This window comes from Ostrinia nubilalis, chromosome 12 (genome assembly GCF_963855985.1).
Source record: "Ostrinia nubilalis chromosome 12, ilOstNubi1.1, whole genome shotgun sequence".
NCBI classification, from domain to species: Eukaryota; Metazoa; Arthropoda; class Insecta; order Lepidoptera; family Crambidae; genus Ostrinia; species Ostrinia nubilalis.
Window position 1 is genome coordinate 11,184,570 of NC_087099.1, and position 14,276 is coordinate 11,198,845.

Here is a 14,276-nt window from a genome sequence, read left to right on the forward strand (position 1 = left end):
TTTGGGTTGGCACCATACTAAAATACACTAGTCATCACAAAAATCGGCCATGTTTCAATATTTTGAATAAAATTTAATTATAATCGTATAAATATTTCCTAAACAACGTCTTCATGTTTCAAATTCAAATTCTTTATTGTCCATGTTGGTATACAAAGTTTTTACAAATGAGTAACCTAAATCATCAGTTTTTTTACATTTTTACAAAAAAAAAATAAGGAATCTCCGTTGTTACTCTTCTTTATAATTCTGGGCTAATTTAATCCATATGACACTCATAAAATCAATAAAATAAGAATCTCCAATAACAATAAGTTACACTGTTGCAATCAGTACGTTACTAAACTGACGATTTACGAGTATACAGGGCCAAAAGGAATATTCACTGGCACATTCATCAATTCGGCACTAAGCAGTGAGCTTTTAAAAAGTTTGCGAAGTTCATCTGCGTTAAGACTGATGAGAATTAAATGTCAAACATCATAATATCCAACGCTAGACAAAAACAAAACATACCTTGTAAACGCTCATCTTTGAAATCTGGCAGGGCAAAAAAAAAGAATGAGACATGAAATGTATAGGCTCCTTAAGAGCATTTGACGATGTATGTGTAAGTAGGTACTAATTTAATTAGTCTATAGGTACAAATAAAAATAATTTTGCTTTGATTTGATTTGATTTGAAATACTTGAGAGCAACAGTGTAAAAACAGGGTGGGTCAACTTTTTGTGATGACATTATTTGCTTCTAATATTGTTAGATAAACAATGTGAAAAAAATTGCCACTCACAAATTTTGACCAGAGATACAGCTTGATGATGGAAGTTATAACCATGAGTTCTTGAAAATACTTACAAGTTGCAGGCAAAAGTGACATTATATTTATGTATAAAAAGAATAATACATTACCAGTAAGGGAGGTATTTATCCCACCTACCACGGCAAGCGCCTTAGCTTATTTACAATCGCCCAATCATAAAGCCACAAGACAAGCTTTTTTGCTCGTGAGAACGTATTATCATTTTTTTAATCTTTTACAATATTGTTTTCATGAAAACACATTGTTGAAAACATAAACAAAGCTATTGTATCGCCACTTAGAAGGGATTATGGAAAATACAATGCTTACCTACTGGCAAATGGAGGCGCACCTAAAGAGATAAGAGACTATACCATTTTTGACTAACTTGTTATCAGCTTGGTAACTATTATTCTAAGGACAATAGAAAAACAAGTTTAGCACGAGCTACCAAAAAATGAAGCAAGACTTTTTATCGACTTTTTTATGTTGTGTAACTTTTGCACCTATACATAGAAAATACTTTAAATAAATAAATAAATATCCTTGGACATTTTACACTGCGCTTCTAGTCCCAAACTAAGCAAAGCTTGTACTATGGGTACTAGACAACGGATATAAACAAACATACTTAAATACTTTTTTTTGTAAATACATACTTAATTATGCATAGAAAACACCCAGTCCAATACAAACAAATATATTCATAATGTTTGTACTGTGCGGGAATCGAACCCGCTACAAATTTTCAATAAGTAAAAGTTATAAGTTCAAATCATTGTATCAATCAATGTATTTTGTTTTTGAAATGAATAAATGAAATGAAATTTCACCTATTATAAAAATCGAGTACTAAGTAGATGCTTATGCTTAGAATAAAAAAAAAATTTTTGCTTTTCCATTTTCTTTACATTGAAAATAAGATGTTTTGAAGCTTTTGAATGCGTGTGGGTATTTTACGGTGTAGGTACCTTATTTATTTGGTGTGTGACTTGTTTCTATTTTGTAATTGAAGTTTTAAATGAAACAATAAAGTTACATCATACATGAATTTATTGCAATCAAGAATAATGTACATTGTAGGTACGTACGCAGCGCGCAGTATCCTACTAGGACTCATCTATCTGTCTAACAATAACACTTAATTATAAAAGCAATACATAAACACTTAATTTTTAAACGATATAAAACTAACTAACCTAAGAATGTACAGTATTTACAACTATTTACAATATAAACGAAACACCAGAATTAATAAATAGAAATACACATAAAACACAGACAAATATTTAAAAAATACCCTAAAATTTACTATGTACATCAAACAATCTTTGCAAAGATTGCTTGGGATCAATTGGTTCCGTTTGCCAATCATACTGCAGGCAACTCGAACTATTTGACGCGCCAACCTCTGGTGGAGAGATCGGCTCGTAAAAGTCCGAGTCGCTGTCGGTAAGGTCGACAAACGGCACAGGCTTTTGAGACTCGGACAAGGTGGACAAGTCCAGATCTTTTGGCAGGCACTTGTCGATCGCGCTGACCAGCTCGCTTATTGCCAGCTGGTCAAGTGTTACCATCCCATCTTCGCCCGCACGTCCCATGAGCCACTCCGTGTGGGCGAAGATGTTGTCTTTTGGAGCTGGTTCCAATGCCACCTCCTCCGTTTCTTTCTTGAAACGTAGGCGGCGGTTTTGGAACCAGACTTTAATAGCCTGCTCATTGACCCCCAGCCGCTGCTCCAGCGCGCACCGCTCCTCCTTGGTCACGAACTGCTGCGCCTGGAACAGCTGTTCCAGCGCCATGGCCTGCTCGGTGGAGAACGCGGTGCGTTTGCGTTTGCGAGTCACCAGAGGCTTAAGACCATCAGCCGAAGGAACAACTGAAAAGAATATTAAAATCAGTTTAGTTGGTTATTTGTACACAAGTGTTGCGAAACAATCAATCACACTTTTATGCAAAAAAAAAGTAAAACACTTTTATTTTGAAACTTACATGTAATTTGGGCGACATGCTGCTTTGAAGGCAAAGCAGGCCCCAAACCTGGCGCCGCCGATGGCGCAGAGAAGTCTGGAGTCTGAAACAACACAAATTATAAATCAGTATTTTATCCTAGATTTTTGAAATAATTCAAATTCAAATCATATTAACTAATATGAAAAAGGTGGCTGTAAAATATCTTCTTACATTGGCGGCCGTTGATAAATTATTGAAGAGATCCCAGTCGGCGTGAGTGGCGCCCTCGTGGAACAGGTTCAGACAAGGAGGCTGGGCCTGTGGAAAACAAAATTTATAAGTAACAGAGTTTCTATGCAACATTAAATGGTATAAAAGTGTAATAACAACAAAAACCTTACATTAGAAATGGTATTGGAAGGGCTTGCATTTTCAGCAGCATAGCCGTGAGTAAATTGCGGAGCGCTCACGATCTGTAAATAAAACAAAAAATCATTAAAAAAATGAAACACAATTTTCAATCACGTCATGATTATTGCAAACTTGTAACAAATATTTTATTATATAAAATAAAGAACATACCTGGTACTGCTGTTCTATATCCGCTAGCAACTCATCTACTGAGCATGACATGATGTCGATAGAGCTCATTGTAAAAAGTTTATGGATTACTGGTGTTCGTTCACGTCAAAGCACTAGGCACGACTGATGCTCTGCTAAGCCCGACTTGAGCTTACAACGACCTTTAGGTCTTTCAGCAAACCCTTAATGACTCACCCTTTCTCTCAGCAGACCCGGTGACTCCAAACTTGCATTGTCTCTTATCGCCATTCAGGTAACCACTTAGTAATCGAGGGATTATAATATAATTAGCTAATTATTTCGTTTGTGTCCTTGTTATCTTATTGGGATGGCACCATACTAAAATACACTAGTCATCACAAAAATCGGCCATGTTTCAATATTTTGAATAAAATTTAATTATAATCGTATAAATATTTCCTAAACAACGTCTTCATGTTTCAAATTCAAATTCTTTATTGTCCATGTTGGTATACAAAGTTTTTACAAATGAGTAACCTAAATCATCAGTTTTTTTACATTTTTACAAAAAAAAAAAAAGGAATCTCCGTTGTTACCCTTCTTTATAATTCTGGGCTAATTTAATCCATATGACACTCATAAAATCAATAAAATAAGAATCTCCAATAACAATAAGTTACACTGTTGCAATCAGTACGTTACTAAACTGACGATTTACGAGTATACAGGGCCAAAAGGAATATTCACTGGCACATTCATCAATTCGGCACTAAGCAGTGAGCTTTTAAAAAGTTTGCGAAGTTCATCTGCGTTAAGACTGATGAGAATTAAATGTCAAACATCATAATATCCAACGCTAGACAAAAACAAAACATACCTTGTAAACGCTCATCTTTGAAATCTGGCAGGGCAAAAAAAAAGAATGAGACATGAAATGTATAGGCTCCTTAAGAGCATTTGACGATGTATGTGTAAGTAGGTACTAATTTAATTAGTCTATAGGTACAAATAAAAATAATTTTGCTTTGATTTGATTTGATTTGAAATACTTGAGAGCAACAGTGTAAAAACAGGGTGGGTCAACTTTTTGTGATGACATTATTTGCTTCTAATATTGTTAGATAAAGAAACAATGTGAAAAAAATTGCCACTCACAAATTTTGACCAGAGATACAGCTTGATGATGGAAGTTATAACCATGAGTTCTTGAAAATACTTACAAGTTGCAGGCAAAAGTGACATTATATTTATGTATAAAAAGAATAATACATTACCAGTAAGGGAGGTATTTATCCCACCTACCACGGCAAGCGCCTTAGCTTATTTACAATCGCCCAATCATAAAGCCACAAGACAAGCTTTTTTGCTCGTGAGAACGTATTATCATTTTTTTAATCTTTTACAATATTGTTTTCATGAAAACACATTGTTGAAAACATAAACAAAGCTATTGTATCGCCACTTAGAAGGGATTATGGAAAATACAATGCTTACCTACTGGCAAATGGAGGCGCACCTAAAGAGATAAGAGACTATACCATTTTTGACTAACTTGTTATCAGCTTGGTAACTATTATTCTAAGGACAATAGAAAAACAAGTTTAGCACGAGCTACCAAAAAATGAAGCAAGACTTTTTATCGACTTTTTTATGTTGTGTAACTTTTGCACCTATACATAGAAAATACTTTAAATAAATAAATAAATATCCTTGGACATTTTACACTGCGCTTCTAGTCCCAAACTAAGCAAAGCTTGTACTATGGGTACTAGACAACGGATATAAACAAACATACTTAAATACTTTTTTTTGTAAATACATACTTAATTATGCATAGAAAACACCCAGTCCAATACAAACAAATATATTCATAATGTTTGTACTGTGCGGGAATCGAACCCGCTACAAATTTTCAATAAGTAAAAGTTATAAGTTCAAATCATTGTATCAATCAATGTATTTTGTTTTTGAAATGAATAAATGAAATGAAATTTCACCTATTATAAAAATCGAGTACTAAGTAGATGCTTATGCTTAGAATAAAAAAAAAATTTTTGCTTTTCCATTTTCTTTACATTGAAAATAAGATGTTTTGAAGCTTTTGAATGCGTGTGGGTATTTTACGGTGTAGGTACCTTATTTATTTGGTGTGTGACTTGTTTCTATTTTGTAATTGAAGTTTTAAATGAAACAATAAAGTTACATCATACATGAATTTATTGCAATCAAGAATAATGTACATTGTAGGTACGTACGCAGCGCGCAGTATCCTACTAGGACTCATCTATCTGTCTAACAATAACACTTAATTATAAAAGCAATACATAAACACTTAATTTTTAAACGATATAAAACTAACTAACCTAAGAATGTACAGTATTTACAACTATTTACAATATAAACGAAACACCAGAATTAATAAATAGAAATACACATAAAACACAGACAAATATTTAAAAAATACCCTAAAATTTACTATGTACATCAAACAATCTTTGCAAAGATTGCTTGGGATCAATTGGTTCCGTTTGCCAATCATACTGCAGGCAACTCGAACTATTTGACGCGCCAACCTCTGGTGGAGAGATCGGCTCGTAAAAGTCCGAGTCGCTGTCGGTAAGGTCGACAAACGGCACAGGCTTTTGAGACTCGGACAAGGTGGACAAGTCCAGATCTTTTGGCAGGCACTTGTCGATCGCGCTGACCAGCTCGCTTATTGCCAGCTGGTCAAGTGTTACCATCCCATCTTCGCCCGCACGTCCCATGAGCCACTCCGTGTGGGCGAAGATGTTGTCTTTTGGAGCTGGTTCCAATGCCACCTCCTCCGTTTCTTTCTTGAAACGTAGGCGGCGGTTTTGGAACCAGACTTTAATAGCCTGCTCATTGACCCCCAGCCGCTGCTCCAGCGCGCACCGCTCCTCCTTGGTCACGAACTGCTGCGCCTGGAACAGCTGTTCCAGCGCCATGGCCTGCTCGGTGGAGAACGCGGTGCGTTTGCGTTTGCGAGTCACCAGAGGCTTAAGACCATCAGCCGAAGGAACAACTGAAAAGAATATTAAAATCAGTTTAGTTGGTTATTTGTACACAAGTGTTGCGAAACAATCAATCACACTTTTATGCAAAAAAAAAAGTAAAACACTTTTATTTTGAAACTTACATGTAATTTGGGCGACATGCTGCTTTGAAGGCAAAGCAGGCCCCAAACCTGGCGCCGCCGATGGCGCAGAGAAGTCTGGAGTCTGAAACAACACAAATTATAAATCAGTATTTTATCCTAGATTTTTGAAATAATTCAAATTCAAATCATATTAACTAATATGAAAAAGGTGGCTGTAAAATATCTTCTTACATTGGCGGCCGTTGATAAATTATTGAAGAGATCCCAGTCGGCGTGAGTGGCGCCCTCGTGGAACAGGTTCAGACAAGGAGGCTGGGCCTGTGGAAAACAAAATTTATAAGTAACAGAGTTTCTATGCAACATTAAATGGTATAAAAGTGTAATAACAACAAAAACCTTACATTAGAAATGGTATTGGAAGGGCTTGCATTTTCAGCAGCATAGCCGTGAGTAAATTGCGGAGCGCTCACGATCTGTAAATAAAACAAAAAATCATTAAAAAAATGAAACACAATTTTCAATCACGTCATGATTATTGCAAACTTGTAACAAATATTTTATTATATAAAATAAAGAACATACCTGGTACTGCTGTTCTATATCCGCTAGCAACTCATCTACTGAGCATGACATGATGTCGATAGAGCTCATTGTAAAAAGTTTATGGATTACTGGTGTTCGTTCACGTCAAAGCACTAGGCACGACTGATGCTCTGCTAAGCCCGACTTGAGCTTACAACGACCTTTAGGTCTTTCAGCAAACCCTTAATGACTCACCCTTTCTCTCAGCAGACCCGGTGACTCCAAACTTGCATTGTCTCTTATCGCCATTCAGGTAACCACTTAGTAATCGAGGGATTATAATATAATTAGCTAATTATTTCGTTTGTGTCCTTGTTATTTTATTGGGATGGCACCATACTAAAATACACTAGTCATCACAAAAATCGGCCATGTTTCAATATTTTGAATAAAATTTAATTATAATCGTATAAATATTTACTAAACAACGTCTTCATGTTTCAAATTCAAATTCTTTATTGTCCATGTTGGTATACAAAGTTTTTACAAATGAGTAACCTAAATCATCAGTTTTTTTACATTTTTACAAAAAAAAAAATAAGGAATCACCGTTGTTACCCTTCTTTATAATTCTGGGCTAATTTAATCCATATGACACTCATAAAATCAATAAAATAAGAATCTCCAATAACAATAAGTTACACTGTTGCAATCAGTACGTTACTAAACTGACGATTTACGAGTATACAGGGCCAAAAGGAATATTCACTGGCACATTCATCAATTCGGCACTAAGCAGTGAGCTTTTAAAAAGTTTGCGAAGTTCATCTGCGTTAAGACTGATGAGAATTAAATGTCAAACATCATAATATCCAACGCTAGACAAAAACAAAACATACCTACCTTGTAAACGCTCATCTTTGAAATCTGGCAGGGCAAAAAAAAAGAATGAGACATGAAATGTATAGGCTCCTACAGGAGCATTTGACGATGTATGTGTAAGTACTAATTTAATTAGTCTTAAGTACAAATAAAAATAATTTTGCTTTGATTTGATTTGATTTGAAATACTTGAGAGCAACAGTGTAAAAACAGGGTGGATCAACTTTTTGTGATGACATTATTAATTGCTTCTAATATTGTTAGATAAACAATGTGAAAAAAATGGCCACTTACAAATTTTGACCAGAGATACAGCTTGATGATGGAAGTTATAACCATGAGTTCTTGAAAATACTTACAAGTTGCAGGCAAAAGTGACATTATATTTATGCATAAAAAGAATAATACATTACCAGTAAGGGAGGTATTTATCCCACCTACCACGGCAGGCAAGCGCCTTAGCTTATTTACAATCGCCCAATCATAAAGCCACAAGACAAGCTTTTTTGCTCGTGAGAACGTATTATCATTTTTTTAATCTTTTACAATATTGTTTTCATGAAAACACATTGTTGAAAACATAAACAAAGCTATTGTATCGCCACTTTTGACTAACTTGTCATCGGCTTGGTAACTATTATTCAAAGGACAATAAAAGGTTTATAGTTGTGAAGGGGTCAAAAATAGCTCGAAATTGTTGAATATAACACACAACTGACGCATTGCCATTTTCTTTTTCTTTGAACTGGGCTGAACATGGAGGCTTCCGGCGACTGGGACCGCAATTAACTGGGACCGCGGTCCCAGTCGCCGGATCCGTAAAAATAAATAATTTTCTTCCGGCAACTGGGACCACTCATAAATAACTTAGAAAAATATATTTATCAGGCCAAAATCGGTACAGTCATACGAAAAAAAATCTAAATTATTTATATGAATATCATTGACTCGTTTTTCTACCAGTAAATTATTATTTACTGAATTTCATATGTAGTACAACATAATTATTTTAATGCTTATTATATTTCCCCTTAGAATCTACTATAAATCCACTATAAATCTAATATAGGTAAGTACTATAAATCAAACGACAGATTTTTTTATTAAATCGGTATACAGGGTGGAAACGATAAGTGATCTCACTCGATTATTTCTAAACTATACAAGATATCGAAAAACTGGTTACTGATCCTGAAAGTGCTTCACAAGCTCTTTCAAACGGTACCAATAATATGTTACACAATAAACTGGAACTATCCGAAAATTCAAAGTTTCCAGCTTCCATACTAAATGTATGCCAACCACATAATATTAGAAGTGTAATTTATTTTTTGTTAAATAATAAACTTAAATAGTCGGTTAAATAAACTCGTAACTTGCATCTTATTTAAAATTATTTGTAGAAAACATTAGTTTTAGGCTTTACTTGCTATAATATTATCAAGAGATGAGTGCCATAACTGTGTTAGTACTAAATGTATGGAAGATGAAAACATTGAATTTTTGGATAGATCCCATTTATTCTGTAAGCTATTGTTGATACCGTTGAATAAAGCTCGCTAAGCACTTTTAGGATCAGTAACTAGTTATGCGATATCTTGTGTAGTTTTTAATATTATGTAACTTTACCGAATGTATGGAAGTTGGAAACATTGAATTTTCGGATAGTTCCAGTTTATTCTGTAAACTATTATTGGTACCGTTTGAAAGAGCTCGTGAAGCACTTTCAGGATCAGTAACCAGTTTTTCGATATCTTGTATAGTTTAAAAATAATCGAGTGAGATCACTTATCGTTTCCACCCTGTATAGATGATGTTTTTAAATTAAAAAGGATTTTTCTTCAATTAATACACCTAAAAATTTTAATTTGACTGTACATTTTTTGATTTCAGTTATCATTTACGAGTGGTCCCAGTTGCCGGAAGAAAACTACTTATTTATTTTTTTATGGATCCGGCGACTGGTACCGCGGTCCCAGTTAATTGCGGTCCCAGTTAATTGCGGTCCCAGTTAATTGCGGTCCCAGTCGCTGGGAGCCTCGAACATGCTACCAGGTGTCTAATTATAAACACCGTATCGGTTACTTAAACTTTACTTCAAGGTGAGGTGGAAATAAATTTTTCGGTCAAAACGCATACAGAAGTATACCTACTATGCGGCACTCCTACGCCTAAACTATTGATTTCACAAAAAGGTTATTTAGTTACCTTGGTTAAACTTTGGCGGTTCGTAACTAGCTATCCAATCATTATCTGGCTCTGAAATTTATTTTATTCGACTAAAGACATATTCGATTTTAATATCAAATAAAAAAGCGGTTGAAAACACGCGAGAAAAAAAATTGAAGCAGTTTTCAGGTCAAATTTCGGAAAAAAATAAATAAAAACAAAAATAAGTATCAATTAAAAAAAAGTAGCTCACTTAGGGTAAAATGGGCGAACTTGTATTTTTAAAAATGACCTTACCTATACACCCACATATTTATTTTATTGATCAGATGTTACAGTTATTATAAGGAAGTTTTGGTAACATTCTGTGAAATAGGCATGTTTTCACATAATTATTATGACAAAATACCTGTATTGGGATACTGATAAGGACAACTTGTAAAGTAATTTTAAAACTTTATTTTATTCCATTTAATCATCACATTAATAAAATACAAAACCACCATTGAACATCATAAAGATTTCAGTCAAACTATGAGCTTCAATAAAAAATCCATAAAAAGAGTTCACGTTTCTGAACCTTAATTTTAAGTGTGTACTATACATAATATTATGTGTGTATTACTGGTAAACATATACGCTTAAAATAACAGCAGATAATAATATTATAACAGATCTATTTGAAAACTTACAACATGTAATACTTACAAAACGTCTAATTCTTCTTATTATTATTAAACATACATTTTACAAACTAAGCTATGGAAACTAACAAATAAAGAGAAAATAAATAAGTAAGCTAATTTAACAAAAGAAAAATAACTATAAATAAATAACCACAATAGTTACATAGACTTACATACACTACACTAAATAAATAAAAAAATACCTACCATAGATAACTAGCCCTAAAACAATGGTCTATAATCGGTTTGTGTAAGTAGTCGTTAAACGTGGGCTCCGCACAGGCCTTATAAAGAAGCTCTAAATTGCACAGTGTGAAGAGGGCTATGGCTATGCTCTGTGTTTCTTTACGTGAAGCTATATTTGGGCTATACCTATTTGTGATAGAATCAGAAATGAGAAGATTCGAGCAGGCCATTGCGGGCTGGTTTCAAAACCGTCGGCTGCGTTTCAAAAAGGAAATGTAAGAGGAGATATTATTAGAACCAGCTCCACAACAAAACATGTTCGGCCACACGGAGTCGCTCATGGAACGCGTAGCCGAAGACGGTATAATATGGAAGTGGTTAATGCAATCGATAGGTGTTTGCCAAAAAACCTTGATTTGGTCTACTGGGAAATTTTTCTCTTCAATTTATCAACGCCTGCCAAGACAACAGTAAAATATACCTTCTTCATAATATTTTATAAATAACTTGAAAAAATCTTCTTCATCATTTTCTTCATAATACTATTTATTCAAGTCTTAAATTTTCAAAATCTCAATTAAATACTGATTTATGTTGTTTTAGACTCTGGACTTCTATACGACATTAGCGGCTTCAGCGGTGGGGCCTCTTTTATCTCCAAAACAGCATGTCACCATATCAAAATAAAAGTGTTTCATCTTTATTTTTAATAAAAAGCGTTTTAAATATATTTTTTTTAAACTGAATACCTATAATATTCTTTTCAGTTCTTCTTTCAGCCGATGGACTGAATCCGGTGGTGATGCGCAAACGCAGACGCACTACGTTCACCACAGAGCAGGTCATGGCGCTGGAACAGGAATTCCAAACCCAGAAGTACCAAGGAGGAGCGGAGCGTGCTTTAGCAGCGGCTCACAATCAACGAGCAGGCCATTAAGGTATTGTTTCAAAACCACCGGCTGCGTTTCAAAAAGGGAATGGAGGAGGAGATTAGAACCAGCTCCAGAACATAACGTGTTCGCTCACACAGAGTCTCTCAAGTAACGCGTGGGCGAAGACGGGATTGTGCCACTTGACCAGCAGGAAATTAGATGCTTGCCAAAAAGCCTTGATTTGATCGATTTGTGCCACTCAGAAAAAACTGTTCCGAGTCTCCACCAGAGGTTGGCGCATCACATCATGCTTCGAGCAGTATGCAGTATCATTGGCAAACAGAAAAGTTTTATCTCCCACCTTTATTTTTCAATGAACAGTGTAATTGACTGCATTGTACAAACAATTTTGAGAAGTTTGTTAAAATCTGAAACTTCAGCCGATGGACTGAACCAGGTGGTGACGCGCAATCACACACGCATCATAGCGCTGGAACAGGTATTCTAGACCCAGCAATACGTCACCAGGGAAGAGCGGAGCGTGCTGAAGCAGCGGCTCACAATTAATGAGCAGGCCATTATGGTATGGTTTCAAAACCACCGGCTGCGTTTCTAAAACGAAATGGCCTCCATTTCATTTGATCCAGCTACAGAACACAACGTGTTCGCCCACACGGAGTCGCTCATAGAACCCGGGGGCAAAGACGGGATTAGGACATTTAACCAGCAGGCAATAAGCGGGCTGGTCAATACGATAGACAGGTGCCTGCCAGAAGATCTTGACTTGTCCGCCTTGTGTGAGTCTGAAAAGCCTGTGCCGTTTGTCGATCTTACCGACAGCGACTCGGACTTTTACGAGCCGATCTCTCCACCAGAGTTTGGCGAGTCAAATAATTCGAGTTGCCTGCAGTATGATTGGCAAACGGAACCAATTGATCCCAAGCAATCTTTACAAAGATTGCTCGATATTCATAGTAAATTCTAAGGTCATTTTTTAATATTTATTTTCTCAGTGTTGTATATTTGTATCTATTAATTCTGATGTGTTGTTTAAATTGTAAATAGTTGTAAATACTGAACATTCTTAGGTTAGTTACTTTTAATATAGTTTAAAAATTAAGTGGTTATGTATTTCTTTTATAATTAAGTGTTATTGTTAGTCAGATAGATGAGTCCTAGTAGGATACTGCGTACGTACAATGTTACATTATTCTTGATTGCAATAAATTCGTGTATGATGTAACTTTATTGTTTCATTTAAGTCAATGCGAGCGACAGGTGCCTGCCAGAAGATCTGGACTTGTCCGCCTTGTGTGAGTCTGAAAAGACTGTGTCGTTTGTCGATCTTACCGACAGCGACTCGGACTTTTACGAGCCGATCTCTCCACCAGAGGTTGGCGCGTCACATGCTTCGGGCTGCGTGCACGTGCAGTATCATTGGCAAACAGAAAATATTGACCCCACACAATTTCTTCAATGATTACTGTTACTTAATATTGATTATTTATGCGGTAGCGGGCAGAGTGACGGCGGGGCGAGGGGTGCTAAGAATACCCGGAGGCGGAACAGCTACCACCACCAACGAAAACTGGCCCAGATAACGCACAATGTACGCACGTTGAAGACTGACGAAAGGATCATAGAGCTGGAAGATGAAATGAGAAGGAGCAGGCCATTATTAAGGTATGGTTTCAAAACCACCGGCTGCTTTTCACAAAGGTATTAGAACCAGCTCCAGAAGACAACATGTTCCACACGGAGTCGCTCATGGAACGCGTAGCCGAAGACGGGATTGTGACACTTGACCAGCCTGCAATAAGCGAACTGGTCAATGCGATCGACAGGTGCCTGCCAGAATATCTTGACTTGTCCGCCTTGTGTGAGTCTGAAAAGCCTGTGCCGTTTGTCGATCTTACTGACAGCGACTCGGACTTTTATGAGCCGATCTCTCCACCAGAGGTTGGCGCATCACATGCTTCGAGCTGCGTGCAGTATCATTGGCAAACAGAAAATATTGATCCCACACAATCTCTTCAATGATTACTAGATGTCAACAGTTTCAAGGTTACCTACTTAATATTGATTATTGTAGTACTTATTGATTATAATAATATGATTATTATAAAAATGGTAAAATACCGTACATTTTTAAATTAATCATTGGTCACTATTTTTGTCTTCCAGTAAGTAATTTGTGTTTCGTTAGTACCTAATTAAAATATTAAGCTGAATTACGAGCAGGCCATTAAAGTATAGTTTCAAAACCACCGGCTGCGTTTCAAAAAGGAAATGGACGAGGAGGCATTGGAACCAGCTCCAGAAGACAACATGTTCACCCACATGGAGTCGCACATAGAACATATTATGGGCGAAGACGGGATTGTGACACTTGACCAGCTGACAATAAGCGAACTGGTCCATTGACTGGTCGATTGACAGGTGCCTGCCAGAATATCTTGACTTGTACGCCTTGTGTGAGTCTGAAAAGCCTGTGCCGTTTGTCGATCTTATTGACAGTGACTCGGACTTTATCTCCACTAGAGGTG

General features: G+C 36.1%; 2 protein-coding genes across 2 annotated transcripts; both read right to left on the reverse strand.

Annotated features, from left to right (window-relative positions):
- Positions 1-2,100: 2,100 nt before the first annotated feature.
- Positions 2,101-3,385, reverse strand: LOC135076696 (homeobox protein Hox-C4a-like). The gene is made up of 5 exons (XM_063971116.1): positions 3,335-3,385; positions 3,154-3,225; positions 2,984-3,070; positions 2,792-2,873; positions 2,101-2,678 (listed from the first exon to the last, which is right to left on the reverse strand). Exons 1-5 carry the CDS (start codon positions 3,383-3,385, stop codon positions 2,101-2,103), a joined length of 870 nt encoding a protein of 289 aa, XP_063827186.1.
- A 2,375-nt stretch (positions 3,386-5,760) lies between these two features.
- LOC135076697 (homeobox protein Hox-C4a-like) lies at positions 5,761-7,046 on the reverse strand. The gene is made up of 5 exons (XM_063971117.1): positions 6,996-7,046; positions 6,815-6,886; positions 6,645-6,731; positions 6,453-6,534; positions 5,761-6,338 (listed from the first exon to the last, which is right to left on the reverse strand). Exons 1-5 carry the CDS (start codon positions 7,044-7,046, stop codon positions 5,761-5,763), a joined length of 870 nt encoding a protein of 289 aa, XP_063827187.1.
- Positions 7,047-14,276: the final 7,230 nt, after the last annotated feature.